The 18,372-nt window shown below is 43.5% G+C and overlaps 1 protein-coding gene across 1 annotated transcript in view; it reads left to right on the forward strand.

Annotated features, from left to right (window-relative positions):
* The window catches only part of slco5a1 (solute carrier organic anion transporter family member 5A1), a 34,081-nt gene extending 16,593 nt beyond the window's left edge, over positions 1–17,488 (forward strand). Inside the window, exons 2-9 of the mRNA XM_070853128.1 lie at positions 1,903–2,035; positions 2,150–2,367; positions 7,133–7,297; positions 11,075–11,273; positions 14,387–14,546; positions 15,067–15,308; positions 15,424–15,488; positions 16,782–17,488. Of these exons, the coding sequence (XP_070709229.1) occupies positions 1,903–2,035; positions 2,150–2,367; positions 7,133–7,297; positions 11,075–11,273; positions 14,387–14,546; positions 15,067–15,308; positions 15,424–15,488; positions 16,782–17,239 (1,640 nt within the window). The 3' untranslated portion in view covers positions 17,240–17,488. The remainder of the gene's footprint in view (positions 1–1,902; positions 2,036–2,149; positions 2,368–7,132; positions 7,298–11,074; positions 11,274–14,386; positions 14,547–15,066; positions 15,309–15,423; positions 15,489–16,781) is intronic.
* Positions 17,489–18,372: the final 884 nt, after the last annotated feature.

Genomic DNA, 18,372 nt, shown 5'->3' on the forward strand with positions numbered 1-18,372 from the left:
TTTTATAGATGCAAATTATTTCGCTTTGCATCACAAAAGTCTGATTCACGAGTCCAGGTTTTGATTTTTTAAATTTCAAGATGGAGATAATAAGACAAGACCTCTTGCCGTCCTTGCCAACTATAATTAAAAGTTTATTGTGTCCGTGTGGTAATTTATCCAGTTACATTGTGTAGTGGTTGGACTGCTGTGGATGAATCAACTGCCCGGCAAGCAGGATATGAGAAATGGCGTGGTGAAAGGAGTTAAGAAGATGAAAAAAGATATGCGAGTGAAAGAGAGAAAGACAGGAGTATTGAAGAGGGAACAAACACCTGCTTTAGGTGCTTAGAGAAGTGATTCATGTCTGCTCATGTAGGTTTATAGGAAGGAAACAGCCAACAGACCTTCAGCCTCACACACAACATACTTATGTATGCTTTACATGTCTTATATGTTTTAAAATGTATACACTATGCATGTCTTATATCTTTCTTTTCTCGTCCATTACATGCACAAACTGCTGAAAATTGCATAAAAGACCGATCACCAGAGTCTATGGAGCCTTGGGAATTGACCATTGTTGTCTTGCATTTTCTGTGTGTGTGTGTGTGTGTGTGTCTGCTTTAGGCCGATAAGAGGATTTGTTGAAGGGCCCTTTGTTCTTAGAGCAATATTTTCCTGTCTTTACCATTTTCCCAATAGTTTTGTTTAAGGAATAATTTAATTAGGAAGATAAGCATTTGAGCTTTTGGGACATTGTTGGAACCACACTATAGGAGTGACATGCATATTTGTGCTTTGTTGGATGCATTCATGGAGAGAGGACTGTCCAAAAGCGCTCAAAGTGAAGTGTTGGACTGAAAATATGAGGGCAGTAAAGGATGCAAGCCTCCTGGGATGTAGGAATGCTATAAGCAAATGTTGGCGGGGCAGCTGAAACATTTGGTGAAACAGAGATGAAACTGCTTTTGAGCTTCCATTCTGACAAAAACAAACTTGAGAGATGAGGTGTTTCTCTGGTCTCTGAGGAGATTTGAGTGTTGGTCTGGACACACAGCACACCTGCTACTATACACAAACACATTGCCGATGTGGTTTAGTGCCAGCATCTAAGAAAGTGACATTTGAGAGACACAAATCAAGGAACAGGAGTGTTTTGCTAGTTGACTGTGTGTGAGAATGTTCTCATTGTTCAATGTTCGCATATGCACATGCACACCACCATCAAAAAGAGCTAATCCATCCCCTCAGTCACACGGACACACTCTCACAACCTGATGGCTAGCGGCAATGTTCCAGGTGTAATTATAGAAGGTTTGCCCCCTGATTACAGCCGGTAAATGGCTTCAACTCGCATCTCTGTTGGATGCCTGCAGGAGGTTTTTCCACTTGTCCAACTAAGGTTATCTAACTTTAATGAGTTTTTCCCTTCCTGCGGCATAGTGACGGATTGTGATTTGCTCACCTCAGTAACAGCCTGAGAGCCCCTGAGGTTTAATGTTTCACCCCCACTCGCCCTGAGGTTTGCTGGTGTGGGAGAGCTCCAGGCGTGCCCTTAGGTCAGTGTGAGACCTCTGGAGCTTTCAGGTTAGTTGTTACAGACGCTTCAAAAGCTGTGAGAAATGACCTCAGGGCTGGTGGAGAGTTCCCACTGATCTCCGTGCAGGTGTTCTAAATACGGTGGACGATGCATCAGGGGTAATGAGCTGCTCCCACAGGTCTGATTTAAAGAGCCACTGGTAACGGTGAAGCATTAATGAAGAAAGTATGAAAACCTGTAAGGTCTGAAACAAAGTGCAGTGTTCCTGTTTAAGTAAGAGATGAATTAAGCTTCATGCTCATCAAAACTTACAAATGATGTACAGTATTTCCAGTTAGGTACTTGAAGTGTCTGACTGGTTCTGTCTGTGTCTTTTCCAGCCATCATGTATGTGATGGGAGCTTTGGGACCTGCGGCTGGCTACCTGCTGGGAGGCGTCCTCATCGGTTTCTACGTCGACCCCAAAACTGTAGTCAACATCGACCAGAGTGACCCTCGCTTTGTTGGCAACTGGTAAATATGCATGCACATCTCTGCAACTGTGCCGAGCCCCTAGATGTGTTCCCCTGTGATGATCAATCTGTTCCTCGTTGCCTTTTCAACCCATCTGTTGTTTCCTCCTCTCAGGTGGAGTGGCTTTCTCCTATGCGCCATAGCCATGCTCCTGGTCATCTTTCCCATGTTTGCCTTCCCCAAAAAGCTGCCTCCACGCCACAAAAAGAGGAAGAAGAAAAAGATGGGCTCGCCTGGTGACGTGTCCAGTGACGATGATGTGATTAAGGAGAAGTCTAGTAGCAAAGGCCAGAATGTCTCCTCCTCCATGGGTTTTGGAAAGGACATCAAAGGTGAGGAACAGATAATATCAGCCACCTTTTTCCACCTCTGGGCTTTAAGGTGTTATAAGTACCTTCCATAAAGAAACTGTCAGCCACTGATGTACAAACAGTCCGTAATCCAATCAATGACGGATTAGGCATGTTATCTAATAGTGGAAGCTCCATTGAGATCGCCTTTAAAGATGTTATTGATTTGTGATAGACAAGGCTGTCCACACAGTTGACTTATGAAGCGGGTAATTTACTGTAAACATGGGCAGTGTTAGTGGACTCTGGATTCTATTTGCTTTGTTAAATTAATGGCAAACACGGCTAAAGGTCACACATTAGTGCTGTCAGTGGAGGACTTTGTGTTTGTCTTTGCAAGCTTGACTTTAAATTAAGGACAAAACATTTTCTGCAACGAGAACAGAAATATAACGATATGAAAATTGGATGTGGTGTTTAACAGTTTACCCCACAATGGTGCACTTTTGCATCAGTGCACAAAGGTGCACTGATGCAAAAGCAGTGTTTTTCATGTCCTCTCTGAGCCAGATGTACCAGGAATCTCCTGGTTTTCCCTAGAAGAGCCCCCTGGTTGAGCCGAATTCTGCTCCAGTGTTTCCCAGTTCGCTCCAACTTAAATGAGTTCTCGGGGGAACTCAGTCACGTCTCTGCACACAGGAGTTGACAGACTTGGCAGCAGAGCAAATCTGTAGCATACATGATTGCTCTCACACTCTTTATTATTATGCAAAGTAACTAAAGGGAATTCTAACATGTATTTAGATAGTTGCATACTCATAGATTTGTGCTTATGTGCATTCTCCAGAACAGCCCAGACTGGATTTTGTCTCGGAGAGCTGATAACACACACAGCAACCATGAATACATTACAGCTTCTTCAGACCAGTGGTTGCTCTCCTGCTGTTTTACTTCTCCCAGCAGGATGTTTTGAGCTGTTGTGCAAACTATGGGCAATTTTGCAGACTCAGGCACTTCAATGTTTGGATCTGTAATGCATTTTGGTGCTGCACGTGTCCTTCTATTCGGGTGTGTGTGTTTGTCTTTAGCACAAATTCAGCACTTTCTGTGAAAGATATGCTGCACTGAAGTGGCTGCTTTCACTAAGCATTTTTTTGCCCTTCAGATCACCAGCAAACACTGAAAAATGCTAAGACTGAACACTTTTTCGATTGTGGAATGTTCCAGACCTTGGTCAACTGTGATATACAGTATGTTTCTACAGCTATTTGTCTAAACTCTCCAAAAATCCTTGACATGCAAAATCCAAGAAATGTTAAGAATTGCATGCAGTGGCAACCAGACTTCAATAGCTGATTGCTTACCTGACAGGAATACATATTTTACGGTGAAACAGGACAAAAGTAATTTCAGTGTTCACTAAATCGCAAATAAAATATGTCTCACTATTTTCATCTACACTGAATGTTTAAACTTAAATCCATGGTAGATGGTAAGAAACTCACCTAAGGTAAATTGAGGTGAGTAAATTGACTCAGTAAATTGAATTTAGGGAAGCAACTAACATTTTTTTTTTAATTTACTGGCTAATGTATTGATTAATGATTTAACTTTAGAAAATGGCAAATAAAAAAGCTCAAAGTACGTCAAAGCCAATTTGATCCTTAAATGTCTTGTTTTGTCCAATAAACAGTCCAAAACCCAAAGATAGAAAACAGAAAGCCAGTGAAAATCCTCATTTGGAGAAGCTGGAACCAGATTTAAACAAGTAATCAATTATTTATAGTATAGTTGATGATATATATTTTCTCTTCGATTGACTAATTGTTCAATGCTGGCAGAATTAACAGCTGCTACAGGGAGTGATCAGCCAAAAGCCTTAAAGTGACTTGCTTTCACATTTAGAATTACAGATTAAAGATTTATAAAAACTCAAGTTAAGGCTCAAAATAATTCTATGTGCTTTGACTCCTCTGTGCACCGTTTGTTGGTGTTGGGCATTTGTCCTAATATCAGACCCACTGCTTTGACTTTCATAGCTTCATGGGTTGAAACACCACTAGCATGAGCCACAGTGCAATTACTAATATTGCAAACATATATGAATATATCATCACCTGTCTCTGCTCAATGAGAAATGTTTTGCAAAAGCAGATGGATGGAACAATTTTACCAAGTCATCAAAAAGTGTGGCAACTATTACGAGCCAGTGGTCTGTCTGTGTGAGAGAGCAGCTGCTGTAGACGTCAACAGGATCTCGCCATCTGTCCCCCTCCAGACAAGATTACCCAGCTCCCCAGGAATGAAATAATTAGCGTCACTGCTCTATTCGTACCTTTGATCTGGGATAACACAGACAGATGCTAACATTTCTCCACCCACATTAAGATTGGCTGAATTAGTGCTGAAACGGCTATCCCCAACTCCAGGCACCGTGCCACCCAGTTAGAGTGGCCAGCTTCATAGTGACCCCCCCAGTAAAAGGCAGCAATAATCCACAGTAGATACTTTTCTGCCTTTGTGGCATCTGTGTGTGCGCAGCACATGAGACGGCGCCATAATGCTTGGCTTAAACACCTCGGACACTCACAGGACCAACTTGGAGATGCCAGTTGTGTGCTCAGTTAGACAAGCTGTCCCCAGCCAAATGTTTTGACGTCTGAATTTTGCTCCCAAATGTGGCCCATGACAGACCGCACACCCTCACAGAGAGAGGGAGAGAGAGACTGCACAGACAGAACAAACACTGGCGTAAAATTTAGATTGAAAAGCTGTAATAAACGCTTCTCTTGGTTGCAGCCCTTCCTCATCTCTCATCCCACAGATAGTTGAGGTCAAGGGTAGACAACACAGTTTCCGACTGGAGTCAGCCCCCCTAAGTTCACATTCATTTGAATAGAGAAGCTTTGCGTGCACAGAAGTGACCTCACTTCTTTAAGTTACTCATCATTCTTTTGATGGAAGGACCTTTTCTGGCCTTTTGAATTTCAGCTGCATATAAAGCAAATTTTTTTCTTTGATATCCTGTCTCTTGTGTCTTACTGTGAAGTAAAAATATTTATCTTTTCAGCTGTGGCCTTTATCTAAAAGATTCTAATATACTAAGACTTTTTTGTCTTTGGGGTTATAGTTGTGCATGTGAGCAAAGCAACAGAACAACTGCTTTAACAGCATTTCGCTCCAACGCAAGGCTGCTTCGGTGATCAGAGTCCCTGCAGCATGTGCTGGTTTGTCTTCAGCACACTCTAACCAGGCACCCAACTATTATCAGCTTTCTCTATTAATGTAGAGAAGCAGCAACTTGTATCTGAGGTCCCTGTGGATTGCGGAGATCCCCATTCTGTCAAACCTGCTCCTGATTTTTTTTTCCCCCCTCAGTCTTGAGATGAAGGAGCTCATATGTTCCAGTGACCCTGAGAACAGTGTGTAACCTTCTGTTTCTGGCAGGGACATTCAAGGCAAACTTTTCAAATGCAAGAGGATAGACACCTCCTAAGAATACCGTCATAGTAACCTTAAAATTACCTGGCAGAGACTGGCCGCATAGTTTTTTATTGTCCTCCGAATGTTGTGACCTGTTCCTATGTTAAACAGGATGTTGGGATGAGGGTTGACGTGCAATGGAACATGATTTGACTGTTCTAAATTTGGCAGGAGAAACTGCACATTGATGGTAGCTATTTAAGAAGCACTTGGTTCTCAATCACCAGCCAGCCCCGACTAATGTTAATACTGCTGCAGTTGAGCTGATTAGCTTGGCAGACCTGCAGGTTTTACATAACAAGGAACACCAGCCTCTCCCAAAATCCAAGATGGAAATGATGAGATATAGATGAAGTATATTCTGACAGCATGGTGTGGTGTCATGATTGGGGAGACAGACGTTCGGCTGGGAGGCCCACGTTTCAGTTGCCATGACAGCAAGCATCTGCCATGCTGATGTGCATGTGAGGAGGAAACTGAACCCCATATTACCTCCTGTTTGTAAAATGATTCTGCACTAGATAAACTTACTTGGCAATGACTCTGATTTTGTCTGATGGTGAGAAACTGACATCCGGGTTTTATCTTTGGGTTCAGTAGAGTGAAATTGCCTCCTACCCAGTTTTGTTTGCAGCCAGTGCAAACAAAGTGCTGGAGCAAAGAGGAAATTAGAGCTGTTTCATTCTGCCTAGTAACAGTAATGTACTTACAGTCTGACCACATGACTTTGGAGTGACAGGATGAGAGGGCATTCTGCGTCATGTCAACCAAATCATACAGACACTGCCCTCAAGCAGACACAAAAGGCATGTTTGTCCTTGTTATGATGAACCAAGGATGGCGGCATTCAGGCTGGATTTGCTGAGCTTGGTTTGTGTAGTGCTCGCAGCAGTGATCACATGATCCACATACTATACTTGCATCGTATAGCAAATTTGCTGCTCACTGTATGAATATCTTAAAGCTTCAAGAAGCGCCTGTGTATTTATGTTATGTTTGCTTCTGCAGTGTTACAGTGAAACAAGGATACTTATCCGGATGTAATGAGACAAAGTTGAAGGCATTATTTATATGTGAGTTCCAAAGACATTTAGACGTGGTGTTAACTTGACTCTATTATTACCCAAGGTTGTTATTACATAAGGTTTATTTGGGTTACAGATAGCCTTTTCTTAATTACAGCTTTCTAGTAATGATTCTTCTTCTGATGATTCCATGGAGTTCAGTTTGTGTGGGAGTGAGAGCCAAATTAAGAGAATGATCACATGTTAATTACAGCACCACAGTAATGAAGTGCTCAGTCTTGTCTTGTATCCCTCCCCAGACCTCCCCAAGGCGGCACTGAGGATCCTCAGCAACATGACTTTCCTGTTTGTCAGCCTGTCCTACACAGCAGAGTGTGCCATCGTCACCGCCTTCATCACCTTTATTCCAAAGTTTATTGAGTCACAGTTTGGTATCCCCGCCTCAAACGCCAGCATATACACTGGTAAGTCTTTTGTTCAGTGTGTCTGTTTTTTTGCTTTTTTACAGCACAGTCTGGCGTTTTTTTGAGTTGTCTTATGAGTCAGTGCAGTCACTGTCCCCTGTGGGCCGCCATAGAGGATGTGTGGGAGTGTATAATGGGGGATGCTTCACAGTATGTTTTGAGCAATTCAGTAAAGTAAATTTTTCCATTAAAAACGATGAGGAAGAACCTGATCGTACCTCATAGGTGAATGAATTGGAGAAATCAAAACAACAAGGGATGTGACTGATTTAATTATTATTTTTAGTTTTATTTTAGCTTGTAAAATTTCAGAAAATAGGAAAAATAGTCCCTTGACACATTTTTTTTACTGAGTGATTAGTCATGTAGTTGCTTCATCACTTGAAATAATCACAAATATTGTACAGAAATCTCAAACGTTGGATCTTCCTCCTCAGGAAGTTCTGCTATGACTTTCCAGCTGTGAGACAAAAACGTGGGGCATCTAAAGTAGAGGAAATTATGTGTTAAAGATGCAGTACTACATTTCATAGGCTAATTGAACCGTCCCTGAAAAGATCTGAAATGAACCAAACTATTAATGAGGCAAAACTGCCCTTGGGAAAGAGTTAATTTATTACCTCAGTCTGTAGCATTTATAAAAAAAAAAAAAAAAAAGTAGATCTTTCTTTATTGAGTTGTATTCAACAGTTACAAGGAAGCAAATATATAATTATTAGGAGACTGTATAAAACATCTACCTAAATACACATGGTTTATTTTACATTATGTGCTGCTGTCTCTGTGTTTATCCTGTGTGTCCTGATAGTGGACTGGACGATAAATGATGCACCATCATGTATTAGATGCACCATAAGTCTATACCAGTTTAAGCTCACACTTGTTCTCACCTCGCCACGTGTGCACAGTGATTCACAGTGCTATGAGTCATTCAGTGATGAGCTTCCATTACATCCCCTGACTGTAAGACTTGTGTTTGTTGACTGTGTAAGACACATTCATCATAATGTGGTCACACACACACACACACACACACACACACACACACACACACACACACACACACACACACACTCAGGCACACTATCCTCTGCTCAGTCTGTAATTTGTGCACCACATATGTAGTAAGTACAAGAACCAATCCAGAACTTCAGTGGTGTCTGAGCCAGTGGCGCTAATGCACAACTAATTTTCTAGTATCAGGATTTTTAAAGCAAGGAAGTGATTAAAGTTTCAATTATGCCTGTGAATGCAAAAAGGTGTGTGAGTGTCTGTGTCTGTGTCTGTGTCTGTGTCTGTGTGTGTGTGTGTGTGTGTGTGTGTGTGTGTGTGTGTGTGTGTGTATTTATTGACGTGTGGCCAAGTATTCTGCCAGCAAACATATGGTCATCTCTAGACACACACACGCCTGCACATACACAATACCGTTGCCTCATCTCATCTGCCTGTTGCCAGGATACTAGGGGTAAGGCCAAACGGGTGATGCGGTTGCCATGGCAACCCAAACGATGCCAAGCTGCTGGGATGTGATGATGGTTGGAGAGCAGGAAAAGCAGGAGAGGGCACTCCTGTTGATGAGGAGCACAGTGCTTCCTCAGGCAGCCAGATGGACTGACCAACTGTGACATTTCCCCGATGAGTGTGGGGGTTTGTTTTAGTAGGACCACCAAAATGGAGAATGACCGGAAGACCACACCAGGGTTTTTACATGTGTAAATTAATTATTTGTAATGTTTTGATATAATCAATTATACCAATGGAGTTGGGCTTTGATTTGGTTTTAGTTGGTGATCATTTAAGTCCAGTTGGGATTAGCTTTCCATAATTTTAAGCAACAGAAGTAGATATTCAAAAGTGGCCTCTCAAGCTTTACAATGTTTACCATCTTAGTTTAGTAGAGTTCTTTAGTTTAAGTCGAGTTGAGGGAATGTCATTATTTTTTAAGGTAGCAGTGTGGCTGAAAATGAAAAGAGATTAGTTAGACCTGACAACTTCACTGGTTTACTGTGCGCTACCTACCCAGCACCAATTCCAAAAGGCCAATTTCCAGCAACACCAACAGTGCCTTGTTAGACATAAACAGAGGAATGACAAGTCCAAAGAAGACTATATTAAGAAAAAGACATTGTAGCTTTGTCTTACTGAATGCCAAGTCTGTAGGACATGAGCCATAAAAACAACACTACAATGTAGAAATCAAAGACTTAAAAATGAAAAAACAAAGGGAAGTCTCACAAATTACTGCCTTTCGACTCAGTATCACGGCCAGTTAAAGAGCCACCAAAGCCACATGCTAATTAGATGTTGCTACAGAAATAGTTCTGTAACATATCACATACGCCCCCCTCAGCTGCAGTGTCCCCCATGCTGCTGTTGCTGCTCTCTGTTTCTGTTCCTCTTTTTTCAATTGATTGCTCTCCTAATCTCAGCCACTGTTCCTTTGAAATATGCACAATCCCTCTTATTATTTGTCTCTTATTTCCTCTGTGTTTCCAAGGCTGGCTTTCAGCTGTCTGTGCTGTACAAGCTGCAGTTAACGATTGTAAGCAGCACAAATGCTTGTAAGAAGAGTCACAGCTTCTTTAACGTGGGATACACGCACACATTTATCAGATAACCACCAAAAATTACTCTCATTCATGCCAGTATTTGTAAATCCGGATAAAGTTAGTGTAAATCATTAAAGCAACTACAAGCAACTTCCATTCTTCCTCGGAGGATGAATATTTGCATGGAAGTGGACCCAAGGACAGGAGTTTAGAATAACTGAAATTGCCAATATTCTCGCTCACAGTCTCAGTTGCTTATGTAGGTCATATAGACTGTTTCATAACCAGTTAAAAACTTCTTGTAGCTGCTTTAATGTAGCATTTAACACTATGTTATAACATATGTGTGTGTGTGCGTGTGCCTTGTGTCACTGATATGATATCTGATTTGGCTGTGTACATGTTTTAATCTGCAGAAGGCTTTAGCAAAGAAACATGCACTTACAGGATATTATGCTACAGCTGTCTGTCGCCCAGCTCTCACTAAGCTAAGAGGCACTTTCTCTCCCTCCGTCTCTTGCCCTCTCTTCGTCTCTCTATATACACACACACACACACACACACATACATACAGACAAGGGAGAGAGCAAATGACATTTCTGTGTACTTGGATCACTTCTCTGTTGATCCTCTAACTCGGACTGACCCCATCTTGTTCATTACCTGGCAGCTTGCGCCCGTGGCTGGGCTCGAGGGCTGTCATGTGCAGCCTTCCCGGGCCTTAACTCCTGCATGATGACACATTCCACCCGGTCCGTCCTGCTTGCGGCCAGCTTCGCCTTTCTTCATGCTGTCAATTAGACTGGCTCTAGTGGACTGAGAGCACGTGCTCCGTGCTGCCACAGCTTGAAATGACTCACTGGTAGCCTGTGGTGTGGCCTGGTCACATTGATACAGCAAAGCCTTTTCTGGTCCCTTTTTTCTTTGAAGATATTTATTCTTGGTTAACAGGGAAAGTCATATCAAGACTGATATGCTACTGTGTCCAACAAGACACCTTACACACTTCTATGTAAAAGCACAACATGCTCACTTGCTTTTCACAGAGGTGTTTCTGATTGAAATATTGTGGATTAGATACTTATTCACATAGTCCGTCATCCTTTCAGAAATTAATTCAGTGTTTTTCACCACACAAATTAGCTTCTCTATTTTGGTGCAGTTTGTGACACCTCTGAAGTTTCTCCTCCATCTCACCCGCTCTTCTTTGCTCTGATCCCACTCACAGGTGTGATCATCGTACCCAGTGCCGGGGTAGGCATTGTGCTGGGGGGGTACATCATCAAGAAGCTGAAGCTCGGTGCCAGAGAGTCGGCCAAGCTGGCCATGATCTGCAGCGGGGTGTCTCTACTGTGTTTCTCCACACTCTTCATAGTGGGCTGCGAGAGCATCAATTTAGGAGGCATCAACATACCGTACACCACTGGGTAAGGATAAATGCACCAACAGATAGACATGGCATAAATAAAATGCAAAGAGACAAAGTCTAAAAGTCTAAAGTCTAAAAGATGCTAGCAGGCAGGGCTCATCATCCCCTTCTCCCTCCCCATCATCCTTTTGGGGCAAGAGCAGAGGACATTGGACAGATACGTTACAGTGTTATCCTGCAGAAGATAAATATCTCATCTAAAACTATGAGTCATTTTATGTATACGGTACTTGGGAGCCGGCTATGTATTTGTTCCTAAACCGCTCATTAAAAAAGAAAACCTTTGCATCTGATATACACATATTCTGGAGGAGGGTGTGGGCCTGAGATGCTGTCAGTGCTCCCATCATCCTCATGTGTTGTGGCGTTGTGTTGGCGTGAGAATGATTAATTAGCAACACTGGCATCTGCTCTCGTGGCTCCAGTGAATCACTCTGCCACCTCTATTTCTGAAGCTCGACACCACATCAGCAGCCAGGCTGCACTGTTAACAAACAGTCATCTGATGTGTCAGGCCCCGCAGACAGGAATACACAGCGCACATCTGTTGGCGTGCACGGCTATGAACACACTCAGGCAGACGCACAGAGGCACCATGCACGTAGTGACCTTGGATGATGCACTGCAAACATACACATGTACTGCATTAATATCCCATCTCAACATACTGTATGCTGCTAACGGTCTTCCATGTGCCAAAATTTTCAGCTTTTCAATTAAGAAATCAACACTTCTTTCTGGAAGTATTTAGTCATAAATATTAGATATATAAAAGAATTCTTTGATAAGGCTGGAGACTATTTCACAGAAAGGACGCGACAAATACCAAAGGTCCTCAACCTGCTGGCCTTTGTAGGCTGTATGGGCCAGCCAACTGCACACACAGAGGTGAAACTGCTAAACGTCTGTGAAATTTACTTTTCACATCACTATGTTAATCAAAGTGATTATTTGCCAAATAGTCAATGTGCCCTTTAAAGCCCCATAGCTGACCCATTAATAACTGTAGCCATTGTCTAAGCCCATGTTTATAGTTGGGTCAACAAGTCATGTGAGCCGGTGGGGCGCCTCATTATGAACAGCCCTGGTCACTAGTCACTGGTAGCACCCACATGAGGAATGTTCAGCCAAAGCACACCCTTTGTGTCAGTTGTCCGTACTCACACACTAGTCTAGACATAGCTGACAGGCTGAGACTATTTTACAGAAAGGACGCGAGGAACAGCTAAGGTCCTCAACCTTTTCTCAGCGCCAAGAGGCAAATCAGGTTATGTAACATTCTTGAATATCTGCTAAAATGTTTCATAATTACGAGGTGGGTCAGCATGTCTAATTAAATACCGTTTGCCATTACACTTTTACCCACGTGAAGGCGCTATTATACAATATTTTACACTACATTATATAAGTGAAACTCCTGCCAACTTGTGCTTCACCTGTGCACCCCTGTTCCTGGTACAGTGATGCCAGGCTCCCTCTCAGAAACTCTGTGAACTCCTTCAATAATAAGCCAAGTTACACTGGCATTGCTTATGTATTCTTAATTCCTGTATGTTTTCTATGATTACAATTAACACACGCAGGTAATGTGAGTAGTATCTGTCCCATGACTGAAATAAACACATCTAGAGCAGGTCAGAATTTGATTATGCAAGTTTAATTTAACAGTTTCCTCTGGTACAAAGTCAGACCTCATCCTCCCTGTTCAGCGTCTACGCTGTCAAACTACACTAAGCCACTCGCTCTGTTTGGATTTTCATGCAGTGCAGCCTGCACGCAGTGGCACACCATCTGGAGGGTTCAGGGAAGGTCGGGGTTTAGTCTGGGGAAAAAAAAAAAGGGCATGTGCAATCAATGCAGCGGGTTGGCAACTCCAGCAGGGCTGATGCGTATTTACCTGCATACACACACACACACACACACACACACTCTCACACACGCGCATCATCATGAAATAATTAACTTTTTTCCTGTGGATCTCATTTCTTTGTTTCAGTCTTACAAACTTTCAGAAGGAGATGTCCAGTCACTGTTGGTTTTGTGTGTGTGTGTGTGTGTGTGTGTGTGTGTGTGTGTGTGTGTGTGTGCGTGCGCGCCAGCGTCACGTGAGGCTGCTGTGTTGTTAGGCCCCGTCCCTGGCTGTTCCGCAGGGCTCAGAGCGAAGCCCCCCAGAGAAAACCCGGCACTCGCTTCACTGCTCTTGGTTTAGACGATACCACAGTCCTGTTTGGCTTAGAGCGACTGTTCCCACACTGCCTGTCGAGTCACTGGAGGTGTCACTTCCTCAGCCCCCCCCTCTTCTCCGTCTCTCTATCATCACACATCACACAGGCTGGTGGAAGGCTGTATTAAAGCTAATTAAAAGGATTATGTGCAGCAGATTAATATTGAGACACAGAGGCGACAGTAAACATTGTCGGGAGGATCGGCAGCCTTATGTGAGAGACTGTTTCGCTGTTGATTTGTATTACTACAATAGAAAAAAAATCTTTTCAGTTTGCAAATAATATGCAACATTTTCTATATCTTTAATGGCCGGATCTTTTTTTCCTGCTGAAACAAAGCTTTATGGAGTGATGCCATGCATGAAGGGCAAGTGAGGATGAGAAGTATTATCCTCTTTGCAGCAGGAAGCTTTGGGTTTTATGGGAAATGTGGTGTAAATGTGGCACCATACATTTAGTTTCAGTTTCTCTGGAGCTAAATGATGTGCTGCTATCCCAGCAGGGCTGCACTGACACTAACCCAGATGAATTCATGAGTAGAAAATGAATAAATGCTCCTACAGATAGTTGAATGGCCAAACCTCTACCTCCGGCCTTTGCTGACATAGCATTACTGTGACATCTCCAAAGTGTGAATTAAAGAAGAAAAACAGCGTTGTTTACTGAATTTTCAAGCATTTCAATGCATTTGAAAGGCTAGAAAAAAAACAAGAGTTTCAAAGATGCATTTAATCCCTGCAGTGAAATGAAAACCTAAATTAGATAAGTGGCCCATTCAGTATATTTTCTATACAAAAGACTACATGTAAATGGCACCAAGAGCCGTAAATGGATACGATGTGTTCTCCGTGTTCTTAACTAACGTTCTCTGCATCCGTCCGTGCAGTCCGACCCTGACGATGACCCACAGGAACTTGACGGGCAGTTGCAACGTGAACTGTGGCTGCAGGATCCACGAGTACGCTCCGGTCTGCGGCTCCGACGGCATCACCTACTTCAACCCCTGCCTGGCTGGATGCAGCACCGTGGGCAATGACAGCACCGGGGTGAGTGCGCGTGCACGCACACACACACACACACACACACACACACACACACACACACACACTCATGTACTGCTCAGGGCCTTATTGTTTTCCTGTCTCCGAAATAATTGCTATGTAGCCATTTAATTCTGCTTATCAAGTGGAATTAAAAAAGGATTGGTGGAAATGATTTCAGAGAACTTTGCCACAGGACATATTAATCATAATGGACACACAAAGACCTGTCCTCTGTACATTCTCCTCCCGGAGCTCTGAAAGAACAGGAAGTGTCAGACCACACAACAATGTCAGATAGGAAATTATAACAACATGAGGAAAGGAAATGTCTACATTCTTGTCCAGATCTCTGATCACATCGCTGGTGCCACCCAGTCGGTCTGTGTCTGTCTAAAGCAGAGATTTTTCAGTCTGCTATAAGTAGCGTTTTCAATGGAATTAGCTTCAGATTTCAGTTGATTTTAATAAAGAGCACCCCCTAAGTGGATAGCATGATTACTATTTAAGTTGTGTTTGACTACAGATTAGGAACTACACCGACTGCGGCTGTGTGCAGAGCAGGCAGGTCATCACTCCGTCCTCCGGCGGCCAGGTCAACCAGCTCCAGCTGGTCATCGTCAAAACCTACCTGAATGAGAATGGCTACGCCGTGTCGGGGAAGTGCGACCGCACCTGCAACACCCTCATCCCTTTCCTCATCTTCCTCTTCATCGTCACTCTCATCACCGCCTGTGCCCAGCCCTCCGCCATCATCGTCACACTCAGGTAGGAGACCGCTTCTGCCAAACGTTGTCGGAGGGTTTCAGTTATCCTCACCCAGCATTATTTGGAAACAGCACAGTGAATCTGTGTCATCTACACACTGTCTCTCCTTCCTCAGGTCTGTTGATGAACAGGAGAGGCCTTTTGCTCTTGGCATGCAGTTTGTCCTGCTCCGAACTCTCGGTAAGTTATTATTTGTGTTAATATTTGTGATGATCCCTAAACATATTAGAAACACTATAATCACTTGTCTTTGGTATCTACTTTGGCCACAAAGTGTAAATCCTAAAGGTTAGAAGTAAAAGCAAAAGTATTTGTAATGAATAAGTGCAGCCAGTTGCGTCTCTCATCTGATTTTTATTGTGGAGGTTTTCCCAACTGGTCTGTTATTACTCTCTTTGAACAGTCCGGCTCTAATTCTATCTCTTGTCCTCGCTGACACGCTACAGTTTTAAAAAGTGCAGGGATGCAGCGCTGTAGTGGACCTCTGTGAACCTTTGAGCAGATAAGAGTGGAAAAGTCCTCGGGGGTTAGAAAGCACTGCCTGAACATGCCTGTGATGTGCTTGGTATGGCTGTGTGAACATAAAGCTGTCCATCACTTCCCTCGAACCACCTCAATGTGTGTGTATGGTGGCAAGAAGGGAGCCTGTATTTGTCTAGTAACAATTAGACCTAAAAATCGGAGCCATCAGATATAATCTATGCAACAGCTCTCCAATACATTTTACATTTTTAAAATTACTAATTACATGTTTTTGTGGACATTGTTCCAGAAAGGTGCTGATTCAGCTCTAAAATCATGACATTTTTAAGGTTAACGGTTTAATATCGAACATAATTTGAAAAGCGTTTGAATAGAGTCATATTTTGTCCCCTTGACATAAATTAGAGGATCAGACCTGCATGAAATGGTGCCTCCTAGTGGTAACATGATGGCACTACAACACGGTCAAAGAACATTCAAGTGCTACATCCCAACTCCATGACATACCAGCTGTATCATAGTTTAGTGTTTGTAAAGCAGGAATACGAGTTAACTTTACTGTGTTTTACTACCAGGAAATGATCCGTCAAACTGCTTAAAAACTGAATTTTTCCACAGCTTTATCTTCACAAAGTTCACAAAGGTCTAACAATCAATCAGTCAATCAATCTAGGTCTAACACTAGCTTTGTGTTTTTTCATTCCTTCATGCGTTGTGCTGTGATGCCATAGTGTGCATCAGCAGGAACAGCAGATTGATCGACACTACTGGCAACAGAAATAAACAGCATAAATAAACCTGAATCACCTTTTTCCAATGGAGCTTTGCCTCCTTCAAATATTGAGGAATGGAAAACACAAACACAGAAGCTTATTTGAAACAACCAGAAGTGTTTATGTTAGTAGGAGTTAGTGTGTAGTTGGTAATTGGGGCACACTGAGGGTTTTGTTTAGCAGAAGTAGAAGTCATAATGTCTCTCTGCTCCCTCAGCCTACATCCCCACGCCCATCTACTTCGGTGCTGTGATCGACACCACCTGCATGCTGTGGCAGCAGGACTGTGGCGTGCACGGCTCCTGCTGGGAGTACGACGTCACCTCCTTCCGCTTTGTCTACTTTGGCCTAGCCGCCAGCCTCAAGTTTGTCGGCTTCATCTTCATCTTCCTTACCTGGTACTCGATCAAGCACAAGGAGGATCGAGCCGAGCGCTGGCGCCAGCACCTGCCTCCGCTGGGCACCGTCAGCGAGCTCATCTGCCACGCCGGGGGCCAGAAGAGCCACGCACGCACCCGCTCCTGCCCCGTGTTCATCCCTCCTCGGCCCGACCCGCCCGCCGCCCTACTGCTTAACCGCGGCCACAGCAGCCTCAGCTGCCCCGGCAACTCCCTCAAAGCAATAACCCCGCCCATCCTGCTGCCGCATCACCACAGAGGCACCGCCCATGTCTGAGAGCACGCCAAGCCTCCCTACCGGAGTTCAACGCGACATGTGCCTTCCTGTTTGTGTTTCTTCACCGCAGTGTCTGCGTCACACCAGTCAGACGCCAGGCGAGGCCCCACAGCTGCTGTAGGACTGACGGGCAGAGACACCTGCGCGCCCACCGTACTCAAAGGGCTGCTCACCGTCGTTTGTAATAACAGGAGACTGACGGATGTTCTTTTATTCTGAGCATATCATCAGCTGCAGCCACACACAGCATCCACGACAGTGTAGAGACGTCACATGGTGCTACTGTTAAAGGGCAGGGCATTAAAATCTCTGTACAGACAGATGAGTCGTCATCAACACAGCATCTAAAGCACAACTGACAAACCTGTACTATGCAAGATCCGATGTACAGCTCCTCCCCTCTCAGTACTGTACAGCTCCCTCTGTATCTACTTCTGTACCTCTTCCTCCTTCTCTGCTCACTTCATCTGTGCCACCATGTTGTTGTTGGCTCATTCGTGACCCCATTTTTCCTTACAGTCTCAGCTGTGAACATATCAGCACATCTCTTATGTATTTGAGTAATTCCACCTGTTCTCTCGTCTAGGCAATGCGTCTTTGCATTTTCAGAATTGACAAAATTGGATTTTTTTTTTTTAATCTTCTCACCTCTTTGGTTTCTTCCTTTTTTCGTAACAGTGCCTCTCAGGCTGTCTCGGCCAGTCCGGTATACAAAGCTAGCAGCCAGGGTAAATGCTAGCTACCGAAAAGCCAGTCACTGTCCTCTCAGCTGAGCGACAGTCTTCTGCTTTCTTTAAGCTCGAGTCACTGCGCCCAGCGGACGGAGCTTCTCGTCCCAGAAAGGTAACCATGTAGCTTAAGGCCGACACGCACCAATGGTACAGCGTTAAACGACTTCTATGAAAAGTCAAGTCTTGTCAGTGAGAAATCTATATTTGATGACACATCGCGCTTCTTTATTATTACAATGTGTAACCACAAGCCAAATGGCAAAGAGGAGAAAGGAATAAGAAAGGTATTCTCATCTCTGACCATGTGCTGAAGCTACTGTACGTAACAGAAAATGTGATTGTATTGGAAACTGGAAAGGCAAAAAGAAAATGTGGCAAAGCTGCTGTTTTCTCAACAAATTG

Source organism: Pempheris klunzingeri, chromosome 21, assembly GCF_042242105.1.
Source record: "Pempheris klunzingeri isolate RE-2024b chromosome 21, fPemKlu1.hap1, whole genome shotgun sequence".
NCBI classification, from domain to species: domain Eukaryota; kingdom Metazoa; phylum Chordata; class Actinopteri; order Acropomatiformes; family Pempheridae; genus Pempheris; species Pempheris klunzingeri.